Raw genomic sequence first — 23,585 nt, forward strand, 5'->3', positions numbered from 1 at the left:
CCACTAGTAGGTGTTTTACGTCTCTTGCTTTAGGTGATGCTCTGACCATGAAGCTCATGCTTATCTGCATTCTCACACAAAGATGCTTGTTGTCACTTCCAGAGGTAGAAACATTGTCAGCACTGACAAACAATATCCAAAGAATTTAAACGAGAAAAGTTTAAATTCAGGAATCTGGGCAAACCCACAGGCAGCTGCCAAAAACTTGAAAACATAGGCGTGGTGAGCAAGGAACTGAACACATTAGGTGTGTACAGCCAGGAGACACTCTGGGGAAGGAAAGGACAGACTGAATGTGACTCCCTCTATCAGGCAGAAACCTTCACAGTGCCCAACAAGGGTAGGGTGGGACCAGACCTGCCCAGGCTGGCTGGGATAGCTTCCCCAGATCTAAGACTCAGGCAAGTAAGGAGGGGCCATCAAAAAGGAATGAACAGATTTTGACAGGTGTGGTCTGCTCTCTTTAGCCCTTACCCTGGGACATGCTGACCTGATTTGGTGTCTGTTGGCACAATAGAATGAAACCAGACAAAAGCCCAGTCCCACCAAGCTACAACATGCAAAAAGTCATAGCTGCTTAATGTCTATCCAGGTCTGTTTCAGGATCACCAGGGGCTGATCTGCAGGAGCTGTGGGAACATTTGCATAATAGGAGTGTCTAGGACCCAGGAGATGAGGCTATAGTCTGAAGGTTGTAGATGGTCTTGCTATAAAATAAAATATAGTGTTAAGTAAACTCAGACCATTAATTTTCATGGGCCCAGATGCAAGGTATTCCCAGGTCTCAGGGAGGAGTGGAGGGGAACTTGATTCTTTGCAATCCCAGGTTGGAGGCCATGCCACATCCAAAGTGGAAGTTCAGAAGGGAAAGAATCACCCTGGTTCCCCAGAAACACTGTGGTCGGTCTGCATTGCCTTCTCTTTCTTTTCCTCTTCCTATTTCTTTTAAAGGTTCAGGGTGTGTATTTCAAAATACATAGGCAAAAACATGTTTCTAGAAATCCATACTTACAGATAAGTGACTCCAATTTGCTATTCTTTTGTGCTCAGATATGTTTTCCAACAAACAAAACACACTAATAAATCTACCAGGGGCGAGAGAGGCAGTGGGGACAGCTGCAGCCGCGCCATCCAGGAGTGACAATGATTAATTCCTACATCTGTTCAGTCAGATAGAAACAAAGGTCATTGTGCATAGATTAGTACAGCAATCACCACCCCTCCCACACACACACACACACACACACACACACACACACACACAGAGAGAGAGAGAGAGAGAGAGAGAGAGAGAGAGAGACAGAGTTACTTGCTATTGTCATTGAGAGTAGCAACATTCAAAATGCTTGAAAATGTGCTGTCTGAATTACAAAGGTAAAAGCAAGCTCCTGCCCTCATGGAAGTGAAGACAGCACAGAGAGGGACCAGGTGTTAACTAATGTTAGATAATCTTCAAATCTAGTTAGTTCCCCAATCAAGTAAAATTTGGATATTCAATTGCATCTACTGAAAACAGGAGAGAACAGGAAATTTAGGAATAAATATCAATACTGTATTTGCTCAGAGGAAGGGCAGTGGACTACCTGGGAATGTCTACTGTACCATTCTGCACAGACTGCCATGAAAAACACCATAGACATGATGAATTAAACAGCAGGATTCTATTTTCTCATATCCAGGAGGCAGCATCCAGATTTTGGAGTGCAGCACCCCTTCCAGCCTGCAGATAGCTGCCTGCTGAGTCTCCACAGGCTTTTTCTCACCAGCAGGTCTCCTGCAATGTGCACTCTCAGGACACCAGCCCTGAAGGATTAGTGCTCTCACCTATCTTAACAAAGTCATTCAACTTTCAAGACTCTGCCTCCAAATACAGTCACAATGGGACTTAGGGTTTCCACGCATGAATCTGGGGGAGCATGGTGCTCGTGACAGCTAGAATTATGTAAAGAGGGTGCTTGGAAGTTAACTCTTGGTTCCCATGCTTCACAGTTTCCTGAAGGGGTAGCTACTTCCTGTCCGTGACTTCTCTAACTACTCAGTTCTGACAGTTTGCCTTTAAAACGTAATGACAAGGATTATAAATGTATAGTTCAATGAACTACCACGAAGAGAACATCCACGTGACCACAACCCAAGTCCAAAACAAGAGCATTACAGCCACGTCATAATTGTTACCTTACCCTTTTTCTAGAGGCAAAACGCTGCATTAACTTTTAGCACTGTAATTTAGTTAGTTCTGACTTTGAACTATTTTATGAAGGGGACTCATACAGTGCATGACACTTTGTGACTGGCTTTTAAAACTGACACCTGGGTTAGTTATTTCCACTTTGGAGCTATTATAAATAATACCATGGACAGCCATTTATAAGTTTTGATGTTGGCATATGTTTTCCTTTCTTTAGATATAGACCTAGGAATTTAACTGTTGCCCATTTAACATTTGGGGGGATTTGCAAGCGACATCCATAGCAGCTCAACTATTTTACATTTCTACCTATAGTATGTGAATGCTATAATTCCTCCATAGCCTCAAAAACACTTGTTAACTTTTTAGCTACAGCCACCCTAGTGGGTGGAAAGTGGTATGTGATTGGGTTTGGTCTGCCTTTCTCCTCTGCTTAAGGAAGTGCCAGCTGAGTTTTAATATATCTTTTCAGAAACACATTTATTCAGATTCCCAGTCCACCTTATACTGTTTTCCAACATGGTTCTATCAATTTTTGCTTTTCATCATGGGAGTAAGATTATGTCCTACATTGGGTCTGCTGACATGAAACACAATAGTTATGATATTCATTTTATTTTGGTTTTCTTTTATTATTGGGTTGTAAGCATTCTTTCAAATATCTAGATATAAATCCTTTAACTGATATATACTTTTAAAACACTTTCTCTTTTATGATTTTTTTTATCTTATGTGCATTGGTATTTTGCCTGCATGTATGTCTGTGTGAGGGTGCAGATCTCCTGAAGCTGAGCAATAGGCAATTTGTGAACCATCTGATATGGGTGCTGAGAACTAAACCCTGGTCCTTTGCAAGAACCATATATGATCTTTTTAAAAAGAGATTTATTATTATTTATGCCGTGTTCTGTCTGCATGTATGTCAACTAGATCTATCATAGTTGGTTATGAGCCACCATTTTTGCTGGGGATTGAACTCAGAACCTCTAGAAAACCAGCCAGTGCTTGTAACCTTTGAGTCATCTCTTTAGTATATGCTCTTAAACTGAGCTATCTCTCCATCCCCTGGGGCACAGAAGTTTTAAATTTGGTGACCTTGGACTTGTTTTATATATTTTTAAAAGATGTATTCATTTATTTTATGAATGAGTGCTGTATCTGCATGTACACCTTTATGCCAGAAGAGGGCATCAGATCCCACTAGAGATGGTTGTGAGTCACCGTGTGGTTGCTGGGAATTCAGCTCAGGACCTCTGGAAGAGCAGCCAGTGCTCTTAACCAATGAGCCTTCTCTCCAGCCCCTGTGTTTCTTTTATTGTGTGTACTTTTGTTGCCATTTAATTGAGTCTTTTGATAAACAAACTTATTTTTTACACATATTTGGTGTGTGTGTGTGTGTGTGTGTGTGTGTGTGTGTGTATTCATGTAAGAAAAAAACCATACCACATGTTGGTGGTCAAAGAACAACTGGTGGGAACTGACTCTTTCCTCCCATCCTGTGGGTTCTGGGGATCAAATTCAAGCTGTCAGCCTTGCCAGCAAGTACCTTTATCTATTGAGCCTAGATAAAGTCTTGCTGGCCCAAGTCTCCTCTTCCTCCTTTTTATAAAATCAGTGATATAGAAATAAGTCTTACATAGTTCACTTCACATTTACAGCATAACTAATCATTATGTCCTTCAATATACATAATATAGACATAAGTGAGATTATTTTCCCAGAAAAAAACGATATTTAAGAGTTTTTGTTTCTTATAACAGACATGTATTGTTTTTGGAGGTTTTCATCTTGTGAAAAAAAAAACAAACCAATGACACTTTTGAAAACACATTGAAGAAAATATACATAGTCAAGAGTGAAGGTGGTGCATGCCTACAATCCCAGCACTCTAGAGGCTGGAGCAGGAAGGTTGCCATGAATTGGAGGTCAGATTGGGCTACACAGTAAGTACCAGGCTAGCCAGGGCTATGCAGCAAGATTCTTTCTCAAAATCCAAACAAAAATCAAACACAAATCCAAACCAAAACAGAAACAATAAAGATAAATTCATATGTTTAGATATACAATTCAGAGATTCACACCAAACATGCCTCTGCATCCGGCACTCAGCTAAAGATAGGGAGTCTACCTATACTTGAGAAGCCTGCGTCCTGCTCCGGCACCATGTCACCTCCCCTTTCTCTCTCTCCTGACCTGGGGTAAATACTCCCCTGACTTTTGACAGACTAGCTTGTCTGTCTTTGTGCTTCTCGTGTAAGAGGAATCATGCTAGGCATAATCTTTGTGTTTGGCTTCTTTTGATCAACAGCTATTTTCTGAGAGCCATCAGTATTGTGGCAGGTAATTGGATCATTGTCACTGTGGTGTAGCATCGATTTTTGGGATGCATCTTAAGGTAGTGCGACGTAAAACTGTTGATGGACACTTGAGCTGCTCTCATCTCTTCATAGTTCTGCTATGGTGTAAAAATCATCTGTTCCCACCCAAGCTGATGTTGCAGTGTGGTTCCCAGTGCAACACTGTGTCGAGGTGATGGGACATCAAAGGGTGATTTGGGTCACTGTAAACACTGGAAGGGATTAATGCCCACATCATGGGGATAGGTTTGTTCTTGTGAGACTAGGATGGCTAACAAGAAAGCCAGCTGTTAAAAATCAAGACAACCCCCACATACTTGGCCTCTTTTGTATATTTTTAGTTCTCTGTCCTGTCATGTTGTGATACAGCTAAGGTCTCTTATCCAATAGTAGCACCATTCTGTTTGGACTTTCCAGCTACCAGAATCATGAACCAAATAAATGTTCTTTTCTTTATACATAACTCAGACTTAGATATTCTGTTAAAACAACACAAAATGGTCTGAAATAGGTTTGTTATAAATAGTACAGCTAAGAATATTTTAGTAAATGTATTTTGGTAGCTATATGTGCATTTCTTCTGGGATTTCAGACACACAGGGTATGGATATGTTCAAGGTTTATAGATCGTGCTAAACAGTTTTGCTAAGTGAATGCATCTATATATATACTCAGACACCACATGCTTACAGTCTGCATATACAGCAATGGTTTCTATAGTCTAGGTCTACAGTAAGCTATGCTATCTAGATGTGTGTAAAGTGTCTATGACATTCACACAATGCCTCACATCATGAGGAATTTCTCAGATGGACATCTCTCTAGCTAAGCAACTATTATTTCCATAACAATGCATCACAATTCCTATTGCTCTTCATCTTCTCCAAAATTAACTTTGCCCATCTTTTGCATGTAGTCTATCCACTGTGAGTTCAACTTGCACGTCCCTGACTGACCATCATTCATTTATTGGCTAGCTGGATTGTTTGCGAAGTGTTACTTCCTATCTTTTCTCCACTAAAAAAAATTCCTTTTCTTAATTATGTTTTCTTTTCTCTCTTTCTTTCTTTTGTTTGTTTATTTTTTTGAGACAGGGTTTCTCTGTGTAGCTTTGGAGGCTGTCCTGGAACTCGCTCTGTAGACCAGGCTGGCCTCGAACTCACAGAGATCCGCCTGCCTCTGCCTCCTGAGTGCTAGGATTAAAGGCATGCGCCACCAATGCCCGGCTTACATTTTATTTTATTTTTTTTATGTTTGGTCATTATCTCTTAGAAGCCTGTTCTTTTCTAGTGGAAGACAGAAAGGGAGTGGATCTGGAGGGCAGGAGAGGTAGAGAGCAATAAGGAGGAATAAAAGGGAGAACTATAATCAGGATATCTTGTTTGTGAAAATAATCTATCTTCAATAAAATGAAAAAAGGGTTTTCTTATTGATTTATAGTTCTTCATTCTGGATAAAAATCCTTTAGTGATACATGCTTTGTGAGTATATTCTCTCACTCTATAGCATGGCTGCCTTTTCTTTTAGTAGGATCTTTAATAGAGAAATTCAGTATCTGTCCATCCATCCATCCATCCATCCATCCATCCATCCATCCATCCATCTATTTATCTAGAGACAAAATCTCTCTATGCATCCCTGGATTCTCTGGAGCTCACTATTTGCACAGACTGACCTCAAACTCACAGAAATCCTCTTGCCTCTGCTTCCCAAGTGCTGGTAATAAAGATATGCATCACTATACACGGCTTTTTAGTTTTAATATAGAGGAATTTGACAATCCTTTCCTTCACGAATAATAGTTTTTATATTGTTTGAATATAAACACACCCATCTTTTTCTGTCTTTATTGAGTAATATTGAAATCTGCTTTCGTTTGTCCCTTCAGTTTTTATCCTGTGACCCATATAGAATAGTTCCATTTGAGGGGCTAGAGAGATGGTTTAGTGGCTAGGAGCACGTACTGCTTTTACGGAGGACATGAGTTCAATTCCTGGTGCTCACATCAGGTGTCTCACAGTCTGTCACTCCAGCTCCAGAGGTATTTGACACCCACTTATAGCCACTTCAGTTACCTGCACTCATGAACACACATGCCTGAACACTAACAGTGTGTGTGTGTGTGTGTGTTTATTTTTAAACATAGAGTCTCTGTCTAGTCCCAGCTGACCCAGAACTCCGTATGCAGACCAATCTGGCCTTGAACTCGCAGATCTGTAAATAACAATTGCCTGCTGTGTCAGAACCCGACTGCAGGAAGTACAGCCCATTGTGACCAATAGTGTACCAAGGACAGATCCAATTCAGTGGGATGATGGATTAAGAAGTTAGTTTGGGGGACCCACAGTCAGAAGGGCTGGGGATCTGGGAGTTTGTCTGCCATGCCTGGGGCTTAGGGAGGCAGTGAGCACTAGGAGAAAGGCTATGGTGACAGGCAGCTGCTTTGCTGTGCACAGTCTGTGTAGATTGGAAACTGTGGTAAAAACAAAAAAGGTGAAATAACTTGTCTGCCTTCCAAGAGCTTCTCCTTATCCTTGCACTTGGTTTGATTCCAGGCCAGCTAAAGTGTTCTCTTGGGAAACAGCACTATCTGGGTACAATGGCGAGCAAAGGTGAGAGCTGGGGTGTGGTCAGTGGTAGACTAATTGTCTAGCATGAGCAAGGCCCTGGGTTCCACCCTCAGGGCCACTAATAAATAAATATCCAAATTCCAAGCAGAGGGGCTGGAGAGACGGCCCAGGGGTTAAGAGTACCGGGCCAGGGTCCTACTCCCAGCGTCCACATGGCAACTCACATCTACCTGTAACTCCAGTTTTAGGGGACCTGATGTCATTTTCTGGCCTCTGAGGGCACTGCATGCCCTCATGGTGCACAGATATATCTACAGGCAAAACATCAATGAGCATAAAAGCAAGTCTTTAAAATTTTTCTTAAAATGTTCAAGGATCTCATTATTTGATAAGGGAGTAAAAACTCCCTTCTCCCAGGCCAGTAAATGCCATCCACCATCAAGAGTACTAGGGTAATGGCAGCTGTGTTGAGCTGTCTGTCTAGTGTGTTTGTGTGTATGTGTGCATGGGTATGCATGGCATGGCATGCATGTGGAGGCCAGAGGACCACTTGTGGGGGACAGGTCTCTCCTTCCACCTTATGGGATTGGATTTAGGTGGTCAGGCTTGGTGGCAGGTGCCTTTACCACATAATTATCTTGACAGCCCATGTGTCTCTCTACTTTTATTTTAGTTACTCATTTATTCTTGGTTTTCTCAGGCAGGAATTTTACTATGTTGCCCAGGCTGGTCTTGAAATGGTGAACCTCTAGCCTCTGACTCCTAAGGCTTGTGCCACTGTGCTTGGCTAGTTATGTAAATCCACACACACAGATGTAGGAAGGAAGGTGTGAGCAGTTCATCTAGGCTTAATATCCATCCGACTGCCAGATGGCTAAAGAGCATCGAAGCTCCGTGCTGAGACTGTTCTTAGGTATTAACCCCGTTGCCTCACTAACCTCCACACACTCCATCTCCATCCCAAGGCATGCCCCAAGAGAGACCTTTCCCACCCTCCACCTCACGTATGCATTGCATCTCTTTTCCTGCCCTGTTCCCACACGCCAGTGGCATCTGACCTCATGCCACTACATCTACTCTTAGCTTGATGCCCAATCCCTTGGAAACGAAGACCTGAATGATATTTTCCTTCTACGAATCTTAGCTTCTTATGATGGCAGAGCCTTGTAGGATCTGTTCCTGGCCCCCTCTGCTTCATCAGACCCTGCAACATCATCCTCACTTGAGCTACATGGTAGGTGTCTGTTCTAGGATGGACCACTTCCTCTTCTTCTGTCCTGGTTAGCAATCACAATGTCAGAGATGACAATGACCGAAGAACTCCTTGTGCAAGCTTTATCTCAGCCCATAAGCGATTGGCATTGCTTGCCTGTCCTTCCCATCACCTTGCTTTCAGCTCCAACGAGTCAAACCACAAAAGATGACAGGCCTGGAACAATCAATATGAAAACAACACAGATCCTACCCAGCAGCAAGGCATTAGGTTTCAAGACCAGATTTTAAAACTAATTTCTTCAAAATCAGTATATGAGGCAGTGGATTTCATTGTGGCATTTTCAAGCATTCTTCGTTTTGTTGGTCCTTCCTCAGTCTCCAACCCTTCCTGCTGGTCCTCTCTCTCCCCCATTAGCCCTACTTCTGCCTGAAAGCTATTTTTATTTTCAAAAACAGAATGTACCTCTACTTGCTCATGTTTCTCTACCCAGGGGACAGAAAAATTTCAAGGTCTCAGAAACCAATAAATCAGATTTTGCACAGTATCCTGAGTACATAAGTAGTCAGCCTACTAAACATTTCCTATTGACTGTAATCAGTTGACTCAGATGATACTGTAACGCTCTCAGAAATGGGAAGAATGAAGGAAAGGTGAGTGGAAGCCTTCTTAGGAAAGCATGGGGATCTTAAGGACTTTTGTAATGAGGACCAGTGACTTGAGACCAGGGAGGCAGAGTCCGAGACGGGTCCAGGGTTGTGCTGGGGAGTCACAGCATGGATCTCCTGAAGGCAGAGAAGGCAAACCCAGCAATGCACACTAGAGTATGAAACAGTCAGAGGACCGTGTGAGGATCCTACCCAGGGAGGAAGATGTACAGGAGTGAGGAGGGCTCAGGGCAGGGCACTTTCAGTCTGGGTATGATATGGAAGGCGCCTTTATGTGGAGCTCTGGGTTGGATGCAAAGTTTCCGTAGGCCCAGGAACTGCTCTGTATGTTCTTGCTGGATACTCCAAGACACAGTGCTCACCTGTTCTTTATCCAGACCTTTCTTAAGAGTGCTTGTCTAAGACATAAGCAACCTTGAAAGATGACGTAGATCTCAATTTCCCTCACTCCCTTTCTCCCTCCCACACACCAAGCTTATGACTCACTGTAGAGGCAGGGAATCCTCTAGACAAAGTGCCCCTCTCCTTGAAGGTAACTCACTGGCTATTCCAGCATCCAGCGTGGGCCCTTCATTGTCCTCTTGGGATTTATTGACTGGGGAGTCAACAAGTTTAACTTGACAACGCTTATTGTTTCAGTCATGAGTGTTGACTACTTTGGCTCTGAACCAGGGGACTTCAGTTTTTTGCTTACATTCATGAAATAGTAACCGGTTAAGTGGTTAGTTGGCACATAAAATAAAAATCCACCTTCTACAAAATAATTATGACTCATATTTCTCAGACAGCAACAGCATTTTTCTGAAATTATGATGGGAATTCCAGAATTGATTCTGAGATACAACAAGATATCAATCTATCACCTAGATCCATCATCTCAAGTAATAGTGAAATAAGGTCACAAAATTAAAGGGCTTATTGGACAAGGTTAGCTTAATGTAGAATGTACAACAGGAGCCCTATTTTGTGCATGTCAGAGTAGATAGATACCAGGAAAGTTTCCTGTTGGGCCTGAAGTAGTCAACAATTTCAACAGCTAAGTTGTACAATTTAATAAGAATATTATTAAAGGAATATTCTTATTAATAAGTTCATGAATAACCTAAGGAAAATATTTTTCTATATCAATTATTAACATCTAGTAAAGTTATCAGATGGTTTTAAGATATTTAGCAAGCCATTTAGAAAAACATACTGTGGGTAGTGGTGGCACACACCTTTAATCCCAGCACTTGGGAGGCAGAGGCAGGTGGATCTCTGTGAGTTTGAGGTCAGCCTGGTCTACAGAGTGAGTCCCAGGACAGCCAGGGATACACAGAGAAACATTGTCTTGAGAAACCAAAAACCACCACCAACAAAAAAGACATACCTGCTATCATATACTTTAGTCCCCATGAGAGCTTTCTCAGAAACTAAAGAATGTTTGTATAACCTTTATTTTTATTTTATGTGTGTGAGTGTTTGCCTAAACACATGTCTGTGCACCATGTGTGTGCGCTGCCTATGGAAGCCAGAAGAAGGCATCATCAGATTCCCTGACCCTACTGCACAGCTGGGGTCTGTGATACTACTAAAGGCCATAGGGAAGCCTGTGGTCTGGGCTGCCACCTGGGGCCATATTGATGTCCAAGGGCTGAACTGAGTGACCTGCAAGGCCACCAGAGGTCATGGTGATGTGTCTGAGCTGCAGCCAGAGGTCCATGTCTGGGTCTGTGGCCCAAAGGCAGCCAGAGCTCATGATGATGTCTGTGGCCCATGTTACACCTGGCCCTGGTGGCCTGGGCACCAGAGAGCTAGCCCTGCTCCTTGCTGGGTGCCTCAGTGAGAGAGCTGCACCCCTCTCCTGGGAGAACTGGCCCTAGTGGCATGGGCATGGGAGAGCTGGCCCCAACCCTCAAGGGTTCTGGGAGAACTGCCCTCCTCACACCAGCTTCAGCAACAGAACTGGTCCTGCATGTCAGAGAGCTGGTCCCAGCTCTCACCACGAGCATGGAGAGATGACCCTGATGGCATGGGTGTGGGAGAGCTGGCCCTGACCTTTGCCTGAGTGGGGCAGTCCCTGGAGAAGCCCATACTGACCAAGTCAACTACCTCCCGGGCCCATATCCATAGTTGGTACAAACATTGGTTGTAAGTCTTTCTATAGACATAGATTCATTTCTCTTAACAAGAGTGTGGTTTCTGGGTAAGACTGAATTTTGAGAGAAACTTGTGGACTAGTTTTTCACAATAGCTTTGCCAGAATGCATTCTTACTAACAGTGTATGCCAACACAAACAAAAGTATTTTTATTAGATTTATAAATATTTCAATTCATGGCCTTTTCTTTTCATACTTTCAAGTCTGTCTTTGGAAGATAGGTTATTTCATTTTTATGAACCCAATTTTTTTAACATTTTCTTTTATGGCTATACTTTTGATATTTTATTCAAGGAATATTTTTCTAAGATCGCAATTTTTCTATTATTCTTAAGTAAACATTACAGTTTGGGGTTTTATTTTTGAACATGGTACATGGTATAGGTCAAAGGTAATTCTTGCACGTGGGTATCTAGTTTTTCCAGTGCCATTTGTTGAAAAGACTGAACTTGCCTTGCCAGGAAATTGCCTTTGCTCTTGGTTGGTATCCACAGTCCACAGAAATGTAGGTTTATGTGTGTTCTTTGTGTCAGTGTATGTGTCCATCTTTGCCAGTACCTAGCTTTTTTCCTGCAGCTGTGTGGTCAGCCCTGAAATCGGGTGCTTCTTAATGACTATGTTTTTTGAAATCTGTGTTGGGTATTCTAGGTTCTTCATATGGATTTTGGGATCAACAAGAAAGAGAGAGAGAGAGAGAGAGAGAGACAGACAGACAGACAGACAGAGAGAGAGAGAGAGAGAGACAGAGACAGAGAGACAGAGAGACAGAGAGACAGAGAGAGACAGAGACAGAGAGACAGAGACAGAGACAGAGATAGAGACAGAGACAGAGAGAAACAGAGACACAGAGACAGAGACAGAGGAGGGGGATGTAACTGTGATTGGGTTATTCTTCCATCCCTCATTTGGCTGTGTCTTTGGCCCCCATCAGTTTGACCAGAACTTGGTCAATGTTACTGGTATTTATAAAGAAGTAGCTTTGGGTTTTATTTATTTTTTTCTTATTACTTTGTGTTTTTTATTTTATCGATTTCTACTGATCTTTATCATTTCCTTTCCATGATTTGTTTTAGGCTCATTTGTTCTTTACTTTTTTTTTGTATGGGTGAGGATGAGATTTCAATTGGGACCTTTCTTCATATCAAATAAAGAGATGAATACCCAAGGTACTACCCTGATGAGACTAAACAACGTTGGTACATATTTGTTTTCATTCAGTCCAAGTTACTTTCTACTTTTCTTTTTGATTCCTTTTTAGAGGATGGTTTTATTAGAGTGCTCTAAGTAGATTCTGTGTATTTTAGAATTTCCTGAGTTCAATTTCATTCCAATTTATTCAGTGAACATACTCTGTATGACTCGATTTCTTTTAAATTGTCTTTCGTTCATTCGTTCCTTCCTTCCCTCCTTTCCTTTCTTTTTCATCTGTTTCCGTCTTTTAGACAGGGTCTAAGCTGTTCCAGAATTTACTGTATGGACTGGGTGTCTGACTTGCTCTACTGGCTCTACTTCCTGAGTGCTGAGGTTGCAAGTATGAACCACCATGCCCCAGTTAAAGATTCTAGGGCCTAGAATCTTTCCAGGTCTGGTAAATGTTCTGTGGGTCCTTATAAACAATGTGACTGAGTCTGCTATTGTGCTATTGTTGGGTGGAGGGTTATACAAGTTATACAAGTATCAGTTAGGTCAAGTTTCCTAGGTCTTTACTGATTTTCTGTTGTTGGCCACGTTAACTTTATTGTAAAATTAAAAAATGCAATGTCTACAACTAAAATACTTTTCTGACATTCATGTGTAATCACTTGCACACACACATGCAGGACACACACACACACACACACACACACACACACACAGGACCTCAACTGAAATAATGCTGCTCAAATTTTACTGTTCAGTAAGGCACTCTTTTTCTTTCTTTCTCTCCTTCTTTCCTTCTTTCTTTCCTTCCTTCCTTCCTTTCTTCCTTCCTTCCTTCCTTCCTTCTTTCTTTTTGTTTTTTGAGACAGGGTTTCTCTGTATAAGCCTATTGTCCTGGAACTCACTCTGTAGACCAGATTGGCCTTGAACTAATGGGGTTTCTGTTTTAATAGTGTAAATGTCTGATAATGCTTTTAAGTCTGGGTGGTGGTGGCACCCACCTATAATCCCAGCACTTGGGAGGCAGAGGCAGGCAGATCACAGTTCCAGGCAAGTTTCAGGACAGCCATGGCTGTTACATAGGGAAACCCCATGTAAAAACATTGAATTTTCTGTGTATGGGTATTTTGTCTGCATGCATGTCTGTATACCACATGTGTGATTGGTGCCCTGAGAGACCAGAAGAGGGTGTTGGGTGCTCTGGAACTGGTGTTACAGCAGGATGTGAGCTGTCATTTAGGTGCTGGGAGTCAAACTTGGGTCACCTGGAAGAGCAGCCAGAGCTCTTAACCTTTGAAGCACCTCACCCCAATGTTTTATCAACCCTGCCTGGTGAAAAATTACATATAAAAATTATGGGTCTCGGTCAGAAGGAAAACACTAGGTTGTTCTTGAAAGCATAACACTCAAACTGCATTTAACTTTGTAGCAAATCCTAACAAAATACTAATTCTCCCAATTAAGGCACTGACCCTCAGTAAATATTCATAATGCTCTGTATCCAGAATCACAGCTTACTTTTGTAGCCTTAAGTCTCAAGATATAGGTCCTATGGCATTTATCCTCCATAGACAATGTTGTCACTAAAATTTTAAATGGACTCTCCAACAATCAAGGAATTTTGCTTGTCTGTTTTTAACATAGGAAAATGCCTCCTCTGTGTCCTCTTCTAGTCCTTCAGTTTTGTAGACAGGGAAGTCATGGCTCCTTAAGCCATTGAACTGGCCACTACTTGGCTAAGGGAGTGCACTGCATGGTATTCTCAGGTTAAGGCTCTCTTTCCTTTTGGAGGGTGGGAGGTTGAAAGTGTGTGTGTGTGTGTGTGTGTGTGTGTGTGTGTTGGTGTGTGTGTAGGTCAGAGAAAAACGTGTAACAGCTAGTTCACTCCCTCTCCCATGTGGGGATCTCAGGAATCAAACTCAGGTCATCAGCAAGCTTGGCAGCAAGCTCCTTTACCCACTGGCCCTCTCAATGGCTTGGAAGGAAGACTCTATCTCAAACTTGCTATAATCAAGGACGATTGTGGTAGTTCGAATAGGAGACTCATGTGTTTGAATGCTTGGCTCATTGGAAGTGGCACTATTAGGAGGTGTGACCTTGTTGGAGTAGGTGTGACCTTGTTGGAAGAAGTGTGTCACTGTTGGGGCAGGCTTAGAGATTTTATATGCTCAAGCTATGCCATCTGGTACCCAGTCTCCTTCTGTTGACTATAGATCAAGATGTGGAACTCTCAGCTCCTTCTCCAGCACCATGTCTGCCTGTGTGCCACTATGTGACTCTCCATATAATAGACTAAATATCTGAAACTATAAGCCAGCCCCAATGAAATGCTTTCCTTTATAAGAGGTGTTGTAGTCATGATATCTCTTCACACCAATAGAACCCTAAGACAATGACTTTGAATTCCTAATCTTCTTGCCTCTCCCCTGCCCCATGAGTTCTGGATTACAGGCAAGTGTTACCACACCTAGTTACATGTGGTGCTGGAGACTGAACCTGGGCTTTGCAGATGCTGGGCAGGCATTCTACCAACCCAGTCACCTCTCCATCCCAAAGTTTCTTTTGTTTCAGCTGTCAGAGCTTGCTCCTGAATGCTTCCAACTACTGGTTTACTGGGAGCAAATCACATGTGAGACAATGCTGTCCTTGTATAACTAGCTGATGGGGCACTCACTTACATTATAGAACCGTTGTAGTTCTCTAACCCCGATACACATGCGTTCCCCAGTAATTTTCTTGGCGGCATTTACCGCTTGGATTGGTCTTCCCTCCAAGACCACCAAAAACATTTCCTGAGTGCCCATCTGTTCTAAATGCTAGAGGCACACGGGGAGCATGAAAGACAAGGTCTCCCCATCACAGGCTTCGTGCTGATGGATGCTGGCTAGCTGCTCATGGAACCAAGATGATGTTAGCACTCTGGGTTTGCCCAGCTCTGGCTATAGGAGGTGAGAATATGGGCAGGAGGCTTGCTTACCTGTTCTTCCTACAGCGAATTGTGAAAGCAAGAAAGAAAAGCACCAGAAGTAGTCCACAGCTGAGAAAAGTCCAAACAACGCCCAAGAGGGCGGGAGACAGTGGAGAGGCGTCTGTACCGCTGTGTTGTGAATCAGTCTGGAGGTAGGAAAAAAAAGATGTTAAGAATGAAGGAACTGGTGGGTGTTGTGGTGCATGCCTTTAATCCCAGCACTCGGGAGGCAAAGGCAGGAGGATCTCTGTAAGTCCCAGGTCAGCCTGGTCTACGGAACAAGTTCCAGGACAGCCAGGGCTACACAGAGAAACCCTATCTCAAAACAAACGAGAATGAAGACTCTATAGACGGCACCAAAGCTGGGCGATGCTTGTCCTACACGGGCAGCTCCTCTCCCTCCACCCCTATCTCTAACGGCAACCACCACCATCCCCACCACTGTATCTATGAGGAGCCCCGATGCCCGTGACCGCTCACTTACAATGGTCGTCTTGCAAAGATCATGAAGAGGTCTCCGATCCAGCTCCTGGTCAGGAAAACTATCACAAAATTCAGAGCAGTTGATTTCCGGCTCCATGTCACCGCATGCTCCCTCTACAGGCACCTATTAAGTCTTGGCTACTTGGCAAGGATGCAGGAAGAACTGAAGTCGTCCTTCAGGGGCCCCATCTCAGAGCTGCCTCCAGACTCCAAATCCAGGGTAAAGGGGTATTCAAGTAGAAGTGAAGGGCTGTTTCATTAGACTTCTTCATCAGTCATATGTTAACACCAGTCTTCTGCTGGCCCCTTGCGGCCAATGGGGTACCACGTGATCAAGAGTGGGCATCTCAGGTCATACAATGTGTTGACACCGGTTCACCACCAGAGGGCAGTCAGAGCTCCAAGCACTCCCACGCCGGGCCCTGGGGGAAATATAGCACAACAGTAAGACCAGCAAACAAATATGCACACACATGTTTAAAACATTTTTACTCTCTTTATACACAGTTACATTCTATCATGTGTAGTTATATGCTTATAGATATCACAACATTTTAAAATAGAAAATATTTTAATAAATATGTTTAAAACTCGTTGTAATGAATACTTTAGAACCAGAGATAAAGCACATTTAATAATTTCTAGGTTAAAAAAATCTCTGCACTCTCCAGAGCCTTTTAATGGCCAAGCTCTTTAAAAACTGTACTTTTTGCAGTCACCATGTAGGACGTGAGAAGAGTAACAGGTCTGGGCCCTTTCTTTGGGGATCCTGGACTGTCTACATGTCAAAAGTAAGTTGAGAACTTTCAGGCATATGTTCATTCTCTGTGTGTTCTTGGCTTTGGGTGCAATCAGCTGCCTCAAGTTCCTGCTTTGATTTCGCTGCAGTGATGGACTGTAGCCTGGAACGGCAGGCCAAAACACCCCCCCCCATGTGCTTTGTTGGAGTATTCTACTATGACAACAGATGTGAGACCAGGATACCTAGTAAGCCCATTTAAATAAATAGAAAGGGGGAAAATGTCCATATGACTTTCAGGAATTCCAGAAAGTTTTTACCTGTTATACTCCATACATTCTGTAAGCCTGTACTGGGCAGAGAGGTGAGAAGACTTGAGAAAGACCCGATCCTTTCTTCAAGGAGAAACAAATTAGAAGCACAATAACTAATCACTTATGTCAGAGTCACTCAAAGTACAAGTGAAGGAAACACAGTAAGAAAGGCATGAACTCTCTGGGGAGGGAAGGACATCCACTAGCCTCATGTGATGCTGAGAGACCATGCATTTGATATGGAAGGAGAGATATTGAGAGATCGTGCATTTGATATGGAAAGAGATGCAATTTGTAGCTTCAAAATGTGTTTGTTTAGAAGAGGGGGTTGTAAGAGCTATAGCATTAGAAATCTAAATGGACCCAGGATATGCCTTAGTGAGGGTTTTCTCTCATAAGAAAACTGTAAAATTGTTAAAAACCTTTCAATAATGTGTCTGAATTTGAGGAAGTTTTTGTTGTTGTTGTGTTGTTGTTGTTTTGTTTTTAAATGTATTCTCCAAAATCCTTGTCAGTCTGTTTTGGAGACCTTGCCTACCTGTCTGGGGAGCCAGCACCTGCTGATGGGTCCTGTGTCCTCTTATCTCCAACCCTAGTGAAAGAGGCATATTGCATTTGCTCTGTGTAGGGGAGGATGTAGGTCTTCCAAATTCAAGAGGGAATGTTATCCTGTAATCTTCAATCAGTTCAAAGACCTAAACACTACCTTTGTCCTGTTGACCTCTGCCCTGGGCACACTGACCTCTGCCCTGGGCACATGGACTTCTGCCCTGGGGGTTGAGCTGAACTATACCCTAGCCTAGATAGGAAAGCTGGGGGAATTCCCCTGAGCCCTAGAGGCCTCTCTGAAGTCCCCTGTGACTAAGGGAACTTCCCTAAAGTGTAAAATAGTTCCAAGTTCCAAGAGTACAGTGAATAACCTGGAAGTTCAAGGTGAATCTCATCCAGTTTCTCTCTCCAGTCACCTCAAAGTAGCTAAAGTAGAACAAACAATAAAACATTCTCCCTTCCATACTATGCAGGTTGCCAAGGAAAAAGCCATTGGTAGTCTTACCCAGCTGTTAAGCCTATGAACCACAGCAATGTTTAGACCAGCAAGATACCCCCAACAGTAAAGCAATAACACTTCTATTACAAGAGTAAGAACATCTGTTTGATTGGACTTAAACTCCACTCAATATGAGGAAATTTGTTCCTAGTACTGTAAACTCAGTCAACTGCCCATGACCAGAGAGGTCAAAGACCGGGAAGGAAAAGCTTCTACTGCCATTTTCCTAAATGACAAATTCTAGCTGAATTGTAAACACTGAAGTTTCTGTTCCTAGCTGTAGCTGGCACCTCCCATAAAGAAGCTTCTTCTCACAATAGATGGATACAACTACAGACACCCACCGACAACTACAGACAACTACAGAGATAACCACAAACACCCACAGACAACTACGGAGTCTACTACAGACAACTACAGAGACAACCAAAGACAACTACAGATAACCACAGACAACTACAGAGACAACCACAGACAACTACAGAGATAACCACAGACAACTACAGATAACCACAGACAACTACAGATAACCACAGACAACTACAGAGATAACCACAGACAACTACAGAGATAACCACAGACAACTACAGAGACAACCAAAGACAACTACAGATAACCACATACAACTACAGAGACAACCACAGACAACTACAGGGACAACCACAGACAACTACAGAGATAACCACAGACAACTACAGATAACCACAGACAACTACAGAGACAACCAAAGACAACTACAGAGATAACTACAGACAACTACAGAGACAACCAAAGACAACTACAGAGACAACCACAGACAACTACAGAGACAACTACAGACAACTACAGAGACAACCACAGACAACTACAGAGACAAGTACAGCAGAGACAACTACAGGCAACACAGAGACAACTACAGGGACAACCACAGACAACTACAGAGACAAGTACAGCAGAGACAACTACAGACAACTACAGAGACAACCACAGACAACTACAGAGACAACCAAAAACAACTACAGATAACCACAGACAACTACAGTCAACTACAGACAACTACAGAGACAACCACAGACAACCACAGAGACAACTACAGACAATTACAGAGATAACCACAGACAACTACAATCAGCCAAAGTGCAGAGAGTGAGTGACTATGAAGTGCTAACCCCAACAGATACATCTGCAATGCTGCACCCTATACCTAAGGCTAAGGGGAAAATCCAGGAGGAGGGTATAGAAAAACCATAAGTCAGAAGATCAGAATGTCTGCTGTGAGATATGACAAGGAAGCTGAACCCATGAACTCTCAACAATATGGTTGCCTGAAGAAGGGCAGCATGGTGACAGCGCTAGTTGACATGCTAACATGGACAGGGGCAATTCCATGTACATGAGTAAAGCTAAATGGACTCAGTATGATATATATACATGTTTACATGACATATATTTACATGTGTATAAATATATACATGTGCACATGAACATAAATAAAATAATGATTGTTATGTAGATGTAAAAAACTGTACTTTTGATTTCCGAGGCAGATCTTCCCCATCACCTCCTAAGATCTTTCCTTGTAGCTCCTGGCTTAAGCTCTGTTTGATTCTAGTTGATTCTGGGCTCAGTTCCCCACATTGTCTTGTAGCTATTTGCTCTCATCTCTCAGGGTGTGGAAGAGCCTTCCATGTCTAGACAGCTGCATTGCCTAGAGCTTGTCTTAGTTTTTAAACTGTCAGAATTGCCCAGGTGCAATGGGCTAATCAGGCTCTAGGGAGAGGGGCTGAGGAGATGTAATTTCTCTCAGAAGATATTTGTAATACGAATAGTGTGATATTCACAATATTCACTGGAAAGAAATCAAGCCAGACGTCTGGAATCTCAGGGCTTGGGGTGCCAAGCTGGGTGAGCAGGAGTTGGAAACCAGCCTGGCTACACAGATAGATGAGGGAGAGGGGTGGGGATGCGAGAGAGAGAGAAGGGGGTGGCACGGGATTGAATGTTCCTGAGTCTTACCCCTACTTTTTAAAACGAACCCATCCTTTAAGAGAGAGAATAGATATGGGGTGTGGGGGGAACCTAAGAGGGTGCTGTTTCTGATTTGTGCTTTTGAAAGTGTCCAGCCCAAGACGTCCAGCAATAAAGGAGAGGGTGCCTGAACTGGCCTTCTCCCGTAATCAGATTGATGACTACCCTAGTTGTCATCATAGAGCCTTCATCCAGTAACTGATGGAAGCAGATGCAGAGATCCACAGCTAAGCACTGGGCGGAGCTCCATGAGTCCCATTGAAGAGAGGAAGCAGGGATTATATGAGCAAAGGGGTCAAGACCAGGATGGGGATAACCACAGAGACATCTGACCCAAGCTCGTGGGAGCTCACTGGCTGGACTGACAGCTGGGGAACCTGCATAAGACCAAACTAGGCCCTCTGAATGTGGCTTGGGCCATCTGTAAGGTGACTGGCAGTGGGGCCAGGATTTACCCCTAGAGCATGAACTGGCTTTTTGGAGCCCATTCCTATGGACGGATGTAGCAGGGAGAGGCTTGATCCTTGATATGCCAGACTTTGTTGACTCCCCATGGGGGGCCTCACCCTTACTGAGGAGTGGATGGAAGGTGGAGGAGGAGCAGGAGGAGGGGAGGAAGGGGAAACTGTAGTTTGTATGTAAAAATGAAAAACAAAAATCTTTTAAATAAATAAAAACTTTAAAAAAAAGAGAAAGAAAGTGCCCAGTGCAGGATTCTTTGTGGAGGAAGCTTGGGACAAATATTAATTGCTACTAATCCATAGTCACTGAACACTAGACCCATGATTAAGGCAGAACAATGGTGACAGGTGCAGAGTGTCATCTTTGGAGTCTGTGTACTTAGACATGGACAATATAGCACCAGGTGTCACTTGGTCACTGGCCTCTACTATGCTCCTGAATTATTTACCAGCTTCACGACAGAGCAATCATGAGAAAATGAAAATCCACTGTCTCCCACCAGCATTTGAATTCTTGTGTGGTCCAGGCAGATGACTGGATATAAAATTAACAAACAAACAAGACATGGCTATTCGTATCCTAATTTTGTTGGAATTCCAACTAAAAAGGATCTTTCTTTTTTTTTTTTCTTCAGACATCCCCTACTGAGCAATGTTACAAATTGCAGAGCAGATTACATTATTATAGTCTGGAAGGAGACGTGTTTTTGTATTGTCTTTTCCATCATATTGGTAAGCCAAAGACATGTTTCTGGCTTGATAATTCTCTGTTGTCTGGACCATTCTATAACTATAGGATATTTAGCTGCATGCCTGGTACTCTTCTTCCAATTTCAACAACCACAAATGTCTCCAGTCATTGCCAAATGTCCCCAGGTTGTGCCAAATTGAGACTCCCTGGTAAAGACACACACATCACATACGAGGGGACCCAGGGAAGTAAAGATTCTAAGGGGAACTAAGTTTTGAGAAACCCTTCCTTTAGTCCACGAATACCCAGTTCAGGAACCTAATGTAGGACAATGTTATATTGCCATCTGGGGCTGGCATACAATCCCAAAGATGGTGCTCAGTCACAGAAATTCACAGATGAACCAGTCACAAGTGCATCTCTCAGGGCTGACAACTCCTGGATCCAAGTTCTGAAGCAGTGGAGGGCTTGGCCATTGAAAAGAGAACTACTGGAAGGTTGTAGTGTCGACCGACTGGGGAGAGGCATCAGACCACAAAAGTTGAGTCAGAACCCAAGGCTCAAGGGATAAAGTCTGCCACACCCTCTCTAAAACAAATTCACCCCTACATCTCTTATACATAAGGTCCCCATGAGGAAGCCTTGTTAATGTTATACACAGCAGCAGACCCAAGGCCATGTGCTTGCAGTACATTTATGAGTCACACAGAATTCTTTTCCAAAATAGTGTTTTATGGTGCTTTCAATGGTCTTATATCCCATTTATTAACCTATTTATTTATTTCTTACATAAGCAATCCTATTTATTTCTGGTCATTGAAAAGTTAGTCACATGACCACCATCTATTTGCAAGTTATTTCACAGAACTTCTGCTACTGCCCAGGAAGAATTAACCACTGTGAGACTTGCTTTACTCCTGTAAACAACTTAAAAACAAGACAAAACATATGAAGCACTTTTTTTCTTCAGACATTGGGCAACAGACCATAGGGCTTTGGCTCTTCAGAGACACTCTGCCTGAAGGTAGATTCTGGATTGGGGCATCAAGAGGGAGAACCAATTCAAACAGAAACTAGATGCCCTGCTGAGATAAGAAAGGAAAGATGGAAGGAAGGAAGGAAGGAAGGAAGGAAGGAAGGAAGGAAGGAAGGAAGGAAGGAAGGAAAAGGGGGTGTTGAGGTGTCTGGAATTTGTCAGATAGAGTAACGGAGAAGAGAAAGCACAGAGGGAAGAAAGAGAGAGAAAGTGCTCAGGGAATCTGCAGGGAGTCTGAGGCTTTCACGGATCTCTGCACAAGTAAGAGAACACTACTGAAAGCTGAAGAAGTAACTATTGTCACAAGTGAGAGAGAACACTACTGAAAGCTGAAGAAGTAACTATTGTCACAAGTGAGAGAGAACACTACTGAAAGCTGAAGAAGTAACTATTGACAGGAGGCAACCGTGCAGTCCCTGGAGCTGCAGCTACACAATGTTCCCAGCAGCTGGAGAAGAGAGACTCATAACATGAAGAACATTGACTAGAATCTTCAGGAAAGTCACACTGTGGCAGCTGAACTAAACTAACCCAAGTCCAAAGGGTGTTCTGGGCCTGCTCTAACAGTGCTTAAAAAAGAAAAGAAAAGGAAAGAAACGGAAGGGAAGAAAGGAAGGAAGGAAGAAAGGAAGGAAGAAAGGACCAGAACAACTCATATTCAGTCATTTCAAGAACACAACCCAATTCCTTTTCAGTAACACAACAGGATCTAACAGTTAACAACATAAATTAAAAATGTTTATCATCTAGGAGCTGGAGACATGGCTCTGCTGTAAGATGCTTGCTGACAAGCATAAGGACATGGGTTCAATCTCCAGCATTCATGTTTTTTAAAAAAAAACAATCATGGCAATGTACACTTGTAATCACAGCACTGGGGAGGTGGAGACAGGAAGACCTAGCCATGTAGCTGGATACGTGAGCATACAGTCAAGGAGAGACCCTGTCTCAAAAAGTAAAGTGGATGGTTGGGCGGGCGTTGGTGGCGCATGCCTTTAATCCCAGCACTCGGGAGGCAGAGGCAGGTGGATTTCTGTGAGTTCAAGGCCAGCCTGGTCTACAAGAGTGAGTTCCAGGACAGCCTCCAAAGCCACAGAGAAACCCTGTCTTGAAAGAAAATAAAAGTAAAGTGGATGACAATTGAAGGAGACAAGCTACTTTGACCTCTGGCCTCTCCATGTGCATGCACACATGTATCTATATATACATGTGCACTCCACGTGCACATATACATGATCCTGTAGATACACATACACACACAAGCAACATCCAATAAGCATGCTAAGCATTTAAAGAATCAAAATAAATATGACTCACAAATATAAAAAAATTAAAATGTATTTAGATGGAAACATAACAGAAATGATACAGCTAGCACATACAGACCTTAAAACAACTGTTCTACATAGCTACTAGAACAGAAAGCAAACCATAAGAAGGCCCGGGAAACAAAGATACGAAGAAGAGCTGACTAGAATGCCCTCAGACAAAAATAGAATCTCTGGAACAAGATACCCCAGGTTAAATGCTTTAGAAAGAAATAATAGTTAACTTAAAGGCTTA

At 42.9% G+C, this 23,585-nt stretch overlaps 1 protein-coding gene across 1 annotated transcript in view; it reads right to left on the reverse strand.

The window, feature by feature from the left end:
• The window catches only part of Gpr156 (G protein-coupled receptor 156), a 75,434-nt gene that overhangs the window by 32,682 nt on the left and 19,167 nt on the right, over positions 1-23,585 (reverse strand). Inside the window, exons 2-3 of the mRNA XM_005071500.4 lie at positions 15,728-16,148; positions 15,253-15,389 (exon numbers count right to left, since the gene is read on the reverse strand). Of these exons, the coding sequence (XP_005071557.1) occupies positions 15,253-15,389; positions 15,728-15,823 (233 nt within the window). The 5' untranslated portion in view covers positions 15,824-16,148. The remainder of the gene's footprint in view (positions 1-15,252; positions 15,390-15,727; positions 16,149-23,585) is intronic.

Source organism: Mesocricetus auratus, unplaced genomic scaffold (assembly GCF_017639785.1).
Source record: "Mesocricetus auratus isolate SY011 unplaced genomic scaffold, BCM_Maur_2.0 Super-Scaffold_100008, whole genome shotgun sequence".
Classification (NCBI taxonomy): Eukaryota; Metazoa; Chordata; class Mammalia; order Rodentia; family Cricetidae; genus Mesocricetus; species Mesocricetus auratus.